Source organism: Haliaeetus albicilla, chromosome 3, assembly GCF_947461875.1.
Source record: "Haliaeetus albicilla chromosome 3, bHalAlb1.1, whole genome shotgun sequence".
NCBI classification, from domain to species: Eukaryota; Metazoa; Chordata; class Aves; order Accipitriformes; family Accipitridae; genus Haliaeetus; species Haliaeetus albicilla.
In genome coordinates this window covers 39,923,774-39,936,048 of record NC_091485.1, presented here as the reverse complement: position 1 = coordinate 39,936,048, position 12,275 = coordinate 39,923,774, and the positions used below count along the sequence as shown (strand labels likewise).

Here is a 12,275-nt window from a genome sequence, read left to right as displayed (position 1 = left end):
GTTATTTATTCAAGGAAGGTTCTGGACATATATTAGAAAAACTCGATGCACTTAGTGACTGAATTAAAAGAACTAGGATGAAATTCAGTAGTTCAAATTTAAAGATCATACATACAGGAATTTCTCCTGTAACTGCAAATCCTTGGGTTGTATCAAGGAGAAAAAAAAATAGCAATGTAGTATTCACGCAGAGGTTGACTGTGAACTCCAGTGTGTTAGGACCATAAAATTGAGTTTGTAGGAGTGGAGACTTTCCAAAGGAGCAACAAAGTTTACACAGCACTTTTGGTCCATGTTCAAAAGCAGAAAACCAGGAACAGGTACAGAGAAGAGCTACAAGGGTATCTGATGACGTGGTCTCCAGATATCCCATCAACCAAACTTATTCTGTTACTCAATGAAATTAATTCTCCAAAGATGGGAATCATTTTGGATTGAATTCATTACAAACAATGAGAGGAGCAGAGTACTAGAAGAAACCTGCTGGTCAGAAGATCTTCCTCTTTGCTGTTAAAGGAAACTGCATAATAAATTTGGAAAGTTTTTAGGGGCCTCCCATAGAGATTCTGTTTAAATTATATAAAAAGAAAGAAAAATACAAGTTTAAGTGAAGAGCATGACTCATGAAAATAAAAGTAACGATTCCTTCCTTACTGTTTTTCAAAGACTGACATATTGTCTGGTCCTTGAAAAAAGTCGTCAAGGTAGATAAGTTACATACCCCACATTCAGTGGTTGTCACACAGTTGGAAAAGTGCAGGTACTGAAAGGTTCCCTTCTTCAGTTGTGGCAGGTCAAGTAAAACCATAGCTCATAAAAAGTGAAGTCCACATAGTTTGTCTTCTGTAAATTAAGGATTTTCTATGAGCTTCAAAAATTCTAAAGGAAGGTTTTAGACCTTACATTTGTGTGTGGTAAGCTATTTATTAGTATCAGAAAAAAGATTTATTTTACTTCTGGGTATATGAGAATTTTAATATAAACACTTTTTAAAACAGTATATGGTAAATCAATTTTATCATTTTTTTTCATGGTGAAAAATCGGAGTTTAGTATGCAGTGGTGACAACTTGGGCAATTTTATTAGAAAACCACCAGTCTTTAAAGTTTTCTTTAAAGACTGTGGAAGACTGCTTTCACTGAAAATGTAGTACTTCTTATTTTCCAGGTTTGTAGCTTGCCTGAACAACCGAAAATGGTGGTTATGTCCTGGGTTCAGCTGGGATAGAGTTAATTGTCTTCCTAGTAGCTGGTATGGTGCTATGCTTTGAGTTCAGTATGAGAAGAATGTTGATAATGCTCAAGTTTTCAGTTGTTGCTAAGTAATGTTTAGACTAAAGTCAAGGATTTTTCAGCTTCTCATGCCCAGACAGCGAGAAAGCTGGAGGGGCACAAGAAGTTGGCACAGGACACAGCCAGGGCTGCTGACCCAAACTGGCCAACGGTGTATTCCATACCATGGGACGTCCCATCTAGTTTAGGAACTGGGAAGTGGGGGGGCAGGGAATCGCCGCTCAGGGACTGGCTGGGTGTCGGTCAGTGGGTGGTGAGCAATTGCCCTGCGCATCATTTGTACATTCCAATCCTTTTATTACTACTGTTGTCATTTTATTAGTGTTATCATTATCATTATTAGTTTCTTCTTTTCTGTTCTATTAAACCGTTCTTATCTCAACCCACGAGTTTTACTTCTTTTCCCAATTTTCTCCCCCATCCCACTGGATGGGGGGGGAGTGAGTGAGCAGCTGCGTGGTGCTTAGTTGCTGGCTGGGGTTAAACCACGGCAGGTTATTTCCAACCTTTGAGCATATTCCACAATTTCATAGCTGTCTCGAAAGTGAGAGAGCATGGACATCTCTTGTTTGGACTCTGCTGTTCTTTATCAGTTCATTGTCTGTGGAAAACCATAAAAGGAAAGTAGTACAGCATCTACTAATTTTTCACTGAACCTTGAAAAGTAAGGATCCTCTGCACACCCTCTTTGCATACAAACAAGACTTCGGCAAATTATCTGTGTTATCAGGAGACTTATACATGGAAAAAGCTCAAGATGTGGAAAATACTACATGATTTGAAAAAAAGCTTTTATGGGATATTGAAAAAAGTATTTGAAAAAGGATGCAAAGGAGTAGCACCAAATAATAAAGCATCAATATTAAATTTTTTAAAAAACATAAATTGTAGCTTAACATTGTTTACCTTGTTTGTTCAAATTAGCCTTTGATTTTTTCAGTCTCAAACAGATATACTAGAAAAGCCAAAGCCATGTCCACATGATGTGATGGTACTTTCACTTTAATAAAAGCAAAGTAGTCAAGGAATAGTGAGGTTTCAAGTTCTGAGAAGGGTGACCAAGCAGAAATGCTGATTTTTATTTCTCCACCATGAGTGAATCACAAGCATTTACTGTCTTTCTGAGGCATTATCAGACCTGCTGGGCAACTGATGCCTTTGTCCAGTTTCATGCAGTACAGTCTTTGATAACTCTAGGGGGAAGTATAACCATTAGAACAAATAAAGTGCTCTTCTGCCTCTTCTCTCTCTGTGTGTGTGTGTGTGTGTGTGTGTCTGTGTGTGTGTCTGTAATAGAAAACAGGGCTTGAAGAAGCCTGGTCCATTTCCCAGCATTGTACATGTCTGAGTGTATCTGCTTCTCTCTGTTAAGATCAAAGGCAAGCAAAGGAAACCGAGAGCCGCATGGCAAGTCAGACCTATGGACCATGGGAGTTTTGATATCTTTCTGGGCTTAGAGATGATCTCTTACAGTGCTTGTGACACCATTGAAGTCTGTCAGGTAATGCACAATGTTTCATGACTTGAAAAGAGTTGTAGAATTTTGTTCTTCAGCTTCTGTAAAATGTGTATTTACTGCTTTCCATCTGTGGTCCCTGCATTGCTCCCATTACTGTAGCCATCTGGAAGCTTAAAAGTCATGAATTTATTTATTTTCTCAGTACCCCCACAAGTTTAAAAGATGCTATCATCCCCATTTATAGGGGTGGGGAGCTGAGCCATGTTTACACTGTCAGCTAAGCATAGCTCTAACCCTAAGCTTGTCCATCATGCTTTACAGGCAAGTGTGTACTCAGCTCCCAAGTCAGGCTGAGTGGCCACCCTTTTGCAAATACCTGTGCTTCAAGCCAACCCACCAGGACAGAGCCCAGACTCTTGCTGGGGCCAATGGAATGGATGGGGCAGAGGGACCAAACAAACTGGTCCACTCGGAAGTATCTCTAACCAAATACGGAGTGTGTGGTTTTTACAACTGAATGACATCCAGCAATGTGGATATAAAGCATGTGGAGCTCAGTATAAGAAACCTTCTGCCAAGCCTGCACTTAAGCTCACTTGTAGATGACCTGTGATGGTTTGCTCAAGGTCTTAAAGGAAGTTGGAGTGCAAGAAGTCTAATGTAGACCTCTAATGCTGAACCATTTGCCCCTTCGGCCTTCTGATACCTAAATTCTGTAACAACGCTCTTTCAGACTTGGTGTTCTTTCTTTGATTTCACTGAGGACAAGAGCAAATCTGCTGTGCAGAGTCCCGAGATACTTAATTTGGAAGTAGTTGCTGCAGTTATCTGAAAACATATGTGGGGCTTAGAATGAACAATTTTGAAGTTCAGAAAAGCATATGAGTTTCTGTGTGGACTTTTAGCATGGAGGAGGGCTGGGGCTGCAGGCACACGCAGGCTGTGGACTAGACCGTGGCCTGAGGTTAAGCTGACTGTTCAGGACGTGGACAAACTATGGGACGTGAGATGAGAAATTGCTGGATATGACAATGTGGGAAGCTGACAAAAATTTCAGATAGCACTGTGAAGGACAGCTGGATCTTGCAGGAGGTAAAGGAGGAGTTATGTGAGAAGTGGTTGAATTTCACAGGTAATTGAAGGGGAATACTAGGGACATTTTGCAGGCAACAATACCTAGGTAACCCTATCAGTAATACCATATGAGGCTGAGATTGCCCAGAAAGACCAAATTTGGGTACAGATGTAGCAAAGCTGGGACCAATTGGGAAAAAGTAATTAGGGCTGAGTTGTTTATTTGAGAGGAGATGGACAGAGAAAGCAAGGTACAAGCATAGTGAAAGGGAGGGTCAAGAACGGGAAAAGGGATAAAAATATATGCAACTGATGTAATCAGGTCTGTCCAGGGCCACTGGCTGGGCAGCCCTGTGCTTGATTGCCACAACCTGATCAGGACAGTAAACCAAGCTTGTCCAACATGCCTCTGCAGCCAAGATGAAGAGGGACTATGAGGGGAAGCTCTCCTGTTTGGGCAGGGGAGCACCCAGATGGACAGAGAAGCATCCTGGTACTGTCAGGCCCATGCCAGGCCTGACAGCATCACCATCTACTCATCAGTTCCTTACAAAGCACAGAGCAACTCACTGGAGAAATATATGAGCTGTGGGAATAAAGAAGCAGATGGGGTTATAGCAGAAACTCCTTTAGTAATCTCTGTTACTGGAATGGTGATGGCCCTCTCTTTAAAAGTAGCTGTGCTTGATATAACATGTCATTGGAAGGATTACATCCAAGCTAAACAACCATCAGCTGTTTCATGCAAACATGTTATTATAATACGTTTCTTAGGAAGTTAATTCAAATTAGTATAATGCTGTTTCATTTAAGCAGACTACTGCAGCCTCCCCCTTGGGTCAAAATGGGCACCTCCCAAGTTTTTGCATACCTTAATGCTGCACAGTTAGCACTATATCTCCTTGTCGTCTACTTTCTTACTTTGTTAGTTTCTCTTAAGTGTGTATTTGTCTTGTTACTTCTTATTTTCTGCCCTGAGTAACTACTTTCTTTCTGTTATATTTGCATACAACTAGATGACACTTGGTGAAGCAAGATGCTATCCATTACCATACACGCACTTTTTTTTTCTGAGACAGAGACATGCACTGAAGCAACTGGTTCCCACTTCCTGTGTTTGAGGTAGACAGCTGTATATGAAGCGTTCACAAGTCATTGGAGGCCAGCTTTGCCTGGAAAAGCATTGTTCCTTAGTTGAAATGAAAACTGGAATTTCTGCAGTCATTCACTTTTCCAGACCATCTGTCTCTGGAATGAAGCTGTTTAAAGGAAGAGTACTAGTAATACAACATTGGTTTAGTCCCTAAAGTTTCCTGCTTGGGTAAAGTAGGAAACACTTTTTGCACCGGAGAAACATATATGAAACTCGGATATCACATGCCTGGGAATTAGCGGGCAACTTGCATATAAATTCAGTTTTCAGAGAAGCCATCTGTGCTATACTGATAAACATCACGCAATAACCTATTTTGCTTCCCCAGCATTTCTGTCTACTTTACCCAAACAAATCTTTAGATTAGCTACCTCTTCCTTATACCAGGAGCAACATCAGTTTTTCTGCCTTAAAGGCAGAAAATATATATAATGCTACCTAGAAAATGCAGATGGTGCTCTCATCTGTTTGGATCAGCATCTGCTATAATAGAGAAAACTGTAAAGAAGGGCTCAGGAAGTTTTGTACAGTTCCCTTTCCAGATGTCCCCATGAGGTCTCAGGAAGGAGCCCAACCTTATTTAAGTAACTGGTTTTTGTAACAGTATTGAGTCCACAGTTGAAGCTCTTCATCCCACTAATGAAGAGAGATAAAAAAATTAACGTTTGAATATTTTTTAGCATTTTGACTAGCAGAGGAGTTTAGCAGAGAAAAGGGAATGAAGCGATTGAACTTTCATCACAAATGATACTTGATGGCATATTGGGAGTTGATGAGAGGCTTTCATGCTGTACCTTTTTTCAGATGTGCCTTTCAGTGTGTAACTAGTTCCCAAGCCTTAATGAACCACTTAAACGCAACAGCTATGGCAGCTTGTTCTCAAGAACTATAATCCCTCCTCTACCATTAGGAATGGATGCTTGTAAGTGGGGATTTATTTTCTTTACAATTTTTTCTATAGGTATTTGATTTATAACGTATCATTCCTCAAACTGTGTTTAAAATACTTGTAAAGCCTTTGTAAACATACTTTTATTGAATTCCATGGGAGAGGAGAGCGAGCTGATTAAGGTTCACATCAGTCAGGAAAATAAAACAATAAGAAGGATTTTCCTGAAGGAAACGAGGAATTTACATAAATGCAGTTCATGCCATGGGACTTCAGCAGGAAAGTTTCATGAGAGAGAACTACTAATTCCATCAGTAAAGAAGTTGTATATGTGCTGCAGAATGGTTTCATTGAATCCATCTGGTCTGTTCATAGATGAGTAAAACTATGAAGTAAATGGAAAATAGTAAATGAAAAGAGCCAAAGAAATAAACCAATAGGTTCTAGTCCCCACTGGCAGCAGGCAATATCACCCTTCACAGGCCCATGTAGCATATTCTGTGTTTCAAAAGCAGCTGTGTCATTTTTCATGCTGTTATTGAAAGTATAAGGGGTAATGAAGGGAAAAAAAATGTCATTGCATGTCAGTGCTAGCCAACAGCTGGTCACCCATTTTGCTCAGACACAAGGCTGTCCCTGGGGACACCAGCAGTCTGGCTTCTACTCTTTGCTCACCACTCTCATCTGGTCAGTTCATTTTATAAAGCTTGTGTATTGCTCTTTGCAAAGGCTTTCAACTGTGTTTACACAAAATTCAAATGATCTCACTAAGTCCTGGCTTTAAATTCCATTAGCCTAGTTACTAGGGGTAAATAGAAAGTTTGTCCTGGTGGATGTAAAGTTCTATATTAATTTCTACAAAATACATCCCATCTTGCTGTTTGTTTAGACATTTAAAAAAATAGACTTTAAAAAAAGTTTAGAGATGCTATGGTTAGAAAAACAGCCTTGTCTGCATAAATCAGCAGAGTGCTGACAATGTCTGCAGGCAACACAGCTTTCTCTAGATGTGTACATGATCACTTGCTGCTTTCTCCTCAACAGCTAGACACAAGGGATGGCAGAGGACCTCACCAGGGGGTCGTTCTGAGTGTTTGGGCTACAGCTGCCATTTATCAGCCACATTAGTCCATGATCTGATAGGTTTTGTTGTTGGCTCTTAAATACTGGGTGGGCTGTTGGAGTTCTACCCTAAATTCAGTGGGAACTGTGCAGTGTTTAAGGTAATTGATTTCTTTAGTATGAAATGTAACTAGGAAAGCTGTAAAGCTAAAAAAATAACCTTAGGACTATGTTCTTTGACTGGCAGATATCAGGAGTAAAGCTGGATTTGGTATCTGTGCTTTTCTGAAGAACACATGATTATCCACTGGCTAGCTGCCTACAGAAGTGGGTGTCAGCAAACAGTTCTCAGGAATTCAGTGTATTCCTGCATCTTGCATGCACAAAAAATGAAACTGCCTTGTCATAATGGCTTAACTGTCTTTTCATAAAATACTAACAGTACCAGGTATGCTAAACTGCTTGTTATGAGCTCTCTAGCAGCAGACCCAGCCACAGCTTGAGGCATTTCTCAACAATGTGTCAAGTGATCAATCTGTCACAGCACCAGGATTTTCCTCTTTAAGGCAGGTCTTTCGTCACATTGGAAATGACAGAGTTACTGAGCTAATCCAAGACAGTTTAGAGTGATGTGTATTAATTCAAGACCGTACCTAAGTGATAACCATTCCTTCGAAATTCCATTACAGCTGCGTAACACATGCCTAGCTACTTATTTCATTAAAATCTGGGTTTTATATGTCAGTTGTCCCAATCCTTCCAGAAATGTCAATGAATCTTTATTAGTTACTTCACCTTCACATGTCCTGGGTAACCATAGCTTCTTTTTACTCATTTCCTCTTAACAGCAATTTACTACTCTGAAAGAAATGAGTAATGGGAAAGAATATTACTGTTGTATGTATGATAAATTAAAAGCATCTATTTTCCTTGAAAAGATGCAGCAGTTGTAGTACTCTAAGAGGCTTATTCCTTTCTGTGTACATTCCTATACAGGAGGTTAAACTTGGCTTGGAAGCATAGTCATTTCCCCTAAAATTTTAGAGCTGCCAAATTATAACAAGAATGCTTTCAAGAATCTTCCTTCTTAGGCATAGACCATTTGTGAAGTAAGGTCAACAGCATCCAAGCAGAATGGACTGAGGTCCACATCTCTGGGTACATCAGTGTTATTGCAGCCATAATCTGGAGTCTAACTGGACCCATGAAGCTGTTGGAAGACTTGGGAGTTTTAAGGCTAGAGACCTGTCTACAGGGAAAGCTCAGCAGGAGTGAGAACCAAAACTGAAGAGCTCATACAGAAAGAAGGATCAGAGGCTAACCAAGGGGAGCAGATGTTGACTGGAGAGAAAAGACTAAAGAAGAATGAGGGAAGGGAAAATGACTGCCAGAAAGAGGTGGAGTCAGCCATTTCAAAATTCAGTATTTATTAGTAGTACTGAACCCAATGACCAGTGCATTCTTCTGAACCACATACTGACAGTATTTAATGCTTACCTATATATGCGTTAAGGATTCTTACAACAAAGGTGAGTCCTACCAGAGCTGTAGCTGCCGTACACCAAAGGCAAGACCTGGTGCCTGCTTGCTGAGAACAGCAGCAGCTTGGGAGTCTTCCTAAAAAAGTGGGGCCAGCAAATGCACACTCACCAGTGTTGCTTCTAGTTGGCCAAATATCTTCTGAGCAGACTCGGAAGCTTCAGGAAAGTAGGAGAGTTCACAATATATTTAAGGGACAAACTTCTCTCAATGTCAAGGGAAATGTACTGCATAACATTCCCACATAATGAGGAAATGGAAGGTAAAGAAATTTTTTAAAAGGGGGTTCTGCCTAGTGGATGGAATTGTAGAAATAAAGATATGCATGACCTCCAAGGTGTCTTGGAAGAGCAAAAGTACTGATTATCAACAGTACAAATTCAAAAACTCAAAATGTAGGAAAATTCTGGAATTAGCATTGGCCATGCAATTTTATTTCAGCCCTCTTCTGTATGGATTATGATGATGATGTCTTAGTTACATGATAGGCCCCTATGTTTTCTACAGTCACCAGCCTCTCATAGTTCATGACATGGATGCTGGTCATTGAATGGACAGCTATTCAGTTTCTTTTTGCCTGTTTGCAAAGTTATGTTTACTGAGATCTGCTAAAGAAAGTGCATAAAACGAGCTGCTATTATTTAGAAGCTTTTGACCATGTATGAACAGCTATTTACTTCACAAAATTTGTACAAGCTTTAAAGGATAAAGCAAAAGGCATGCCCCTGATATGAAGGTCACCTCTCTTCTAAAGTGAAGTCCCCTCTTTAACGCATGAGAACATTGGACTCTTCAAAGCTTCAAAGCCCATTAAATGTTTAAACATAAAAAAGCAATGTATTTTACCTAATCTTGTCTTCATAAACAGATTATTTGTTTTGGCAAAAAAAATAAATTGTTTTGATCTGAGGCAGATACTCAGTATGGAAGATGTCAGCCTGAATGGCTTAAATTAGAAAGAATGAACAAAAGCATTTCCATGGAAATGGAGGGTCAAGCTGACACCATAATCTGTAAAGAGCAAATCATTTCTATGGAAGTCCATAATCCAGGGAGCAAGTGTAGAAGCAGAGCTCCAGTTCATCTGACAATTTGCAGATGCTGAAAAAGAGCACAAGTATGGTAGCTATCTGAACCTATTTACTGTTGAATTGCATTGCTGCAAAGACCCTTAAAGTGTCAATTCAATGTTCTGTTATTGGCAGTGATAAAGTGATACGAGTTGTTCCTGAGAGCGAGAGGGAAACGCAGATCCTGAGGGCTGCATTTAACAGGCTTAAGGTGAGTTTGATTTTCATCTTCTTTTTCTGATCTTTGTTGAAGACTGTAGTGGGTTAACTGGCATGCCTTTCACTTGGCACTTTACTTCAAGGTATTTTATACTCTGGAAAGCAGCCTTTGCCCATTAAATTCCTGATTTCCCAATAAAATAGCATAGGAATTAGATTCATCATGCCTGACAATTGTAACAAGAAACATTTACTGCCTTAAAATAATATAGGTGCCATGCTTGCAAATTTGCTTTTTTTGCTCTTCCACTTCTTGCTAGCATACATAGTTGCATGCTTCATTATCTGGCTGATGGTTTTATTTAAAACACTGAGTTAATTCAAGATGTGAACACACACAGGAATAGGAAAAAGTAAGTGGCTTCAGTTTGAGAATTGCTCTGGCAGAATAATTTTGTAAGGCAGTTGAGAGAGTGTCTACAAGACTCACTAGCAAGCCAAAAACTTTCTTCCCTGGCCTTTTTCTGCAGATATAAATGAAAAGCAGTGGTGTCACTGTAGAAGTGCAGCACAAGAGCACTCTACAGCGTGCTGCTTTGCCGGCACACGTAATGAAGGCACAGGCAGTCTTTCCACAGCAGTGTGGCCCATTATCTCAGAGGAGGATGGGGAGTACCTCTAAGCCAGGTCTCTGGCCCCTGTGACAGCATCGAAAGGACTGCACCATGCACATGTGCTGCCCTCAGGCACTGGGGGAGGGACAAGCCTCATATTGTCTCCAAAACACAGCCTAACTAGAGCAGAACCAGGGAAGCAAGAACATGATTGCTGTAGAGTTTGTTCCAGGAGTTGAACACGAGTCCCAGGCTCTGCGTCTTCCCCTGTGTTAGCTCATACTCTGCTTGAGCCTGGTGGGCAACAGTTGACTTCTCCCTGTACCTATGAAGGCAAAGAAGTTTGATGGGCAGCCTTACAGGCAGTATGGGCACAAGCTAAAGTCATTTGGCACAGCAAACTCAAGCCTTCGCTTGTGTCTGGCTGAAAAAGCTGCATGGGCATAGACAAAGGAACACGTTGATAACTTTGGCAGTCCTGTGACATACAGTTTTGGGTCACAGCAGAACACCAGTGGTACCAAAGTGATGGGAGCATGGGCAAAACCTCTGGGCTGCTCACTGCCTTCAACTGCAGCAAACTATTAGGCAGTCTGCGATGTATCTCTGTCTCCATTGTCGAAACCTCATGTAAATGATTGTGTTCTCACTGAGGCAAAGAATGAAGGTACATGTAATTTTCTAGTCCATAGTTAACATCTGGGATACAAGTAAATCAAATCTCAGTCTGCATACCAAATCAAACAAAATTAAGATCTTAGAAGAGTTCTTGCACCCTCCTGAGAAGCATTCCATCTTTCAGTTACGATGAAGCTTTCTTGCTACTGTTTTTTAAGGAAGTGGACAGAGCTACCTTAGGTACCTCAGCCCAGGAGAAGGCTTACTGCTGCGAATGGTCCAGCAGTCAAGACATTGATGCCTTACTAGCTTTAAGTAGGAAGGCTGAGGCTGTCTTCATTACCTCTGTGTTTCTTAACGATATGTTCAGTTAGTTCCCCACTCAAGATGCTGTCTTGTCTAAATCCCATTCTCAAGACATCCAACCTGCGCACACGTTGCATGAGGAATTCCGATGTTCAGCAGAGGCAGTGTCGCAATGCTATGTATTATACAGTGTAGCAATGCTGTACAATACTTTGTACTGTAATGCCCAACTCTCCTAAAGACTATTGTCTTTATTTGTTTCTGCAGTGCTTACTAAGGAGCTGACCCTTAAATGTGAATGTTACTGTAATACCCCAAAAAGGATAATTGTTTTACTCCCAATTAGGAAAAAAAAGCTAACCATAAACCCAAGAAATACATGTGGAAGCTGGTTTTTGCATTAATTTCTTCCCCCTGGATGCTGGGACATAAAGAGGGAGCACATGTGTTTTTTCCTTTCTCCTCATGTTGCAAACCCTGCAAAGCAAACGGGTTACTCACCTTCCTGCAACTGTTTCTCATTACAGAGCTCCCTTAGGCTCCCAGAAAGAGATTCCTTCACCCAACGCCATCAAAGCGGGAGCAGTAGAAACCTGAATAAATAATTGCATGCTATAACTCTGAGAGCAGGATAATAAAAGTTTGGCAAACTGCATCGGAATCTGACTAGTTAATTAGAAAGTGATTGATTCTGATGAGGTAGTAAGCTGAGGAGGTTGAAGGGAAGACTGAAAAAAGAGAGAGAGTTTTGACACCCATTTTCATGAAAACAGGCTGGGTTTCACTGCATTTCAGGTCTTACAGCCCTTCCATCTGCAGCTGCTTCACTGCCCATCTACATTGGGTCAGACAGAGACACCCGGGGGGCTAACAAGTAATGGATATGTTTAACATTTACTTATCATTATCTTTAAAAAAAAAAAAAAATCTCAAGTTACTCACTTATGAAGGGGTGGATCAACAATGACACTTCTTAGAAGTGCCAGGTACTCACGATACCAGCAAAAGTCAGTAGTGGCTGCAAGACATCAACTCCTCTG

At 40.7% G+C, this 12,275-nt stretch overlaps 1 protein-coding gene across 1 annotated transcript in view; it reads left to right on the top strand.

The window, feature by feature from the left end:
• The window catches only part of CPA6 (carboxypeptidase A6), an 85,532-nt gene that overhangs the window by 28,981 nt on the left and 44,276 nt on the right, over positions 1 to 12,275 (top strand). Inside the window, exon 2 of the mRNA XM_069779482.1 lies at positions 9,674 to 9,749. Within this exon, the coding sequence (XP_069635583.1) occupies positions 9,674 to 9,749 (76 nt within the window). The remainder of the gene's footprint in view (positions 1 to 9,673; positions 9,750 to 12,275) is intronic.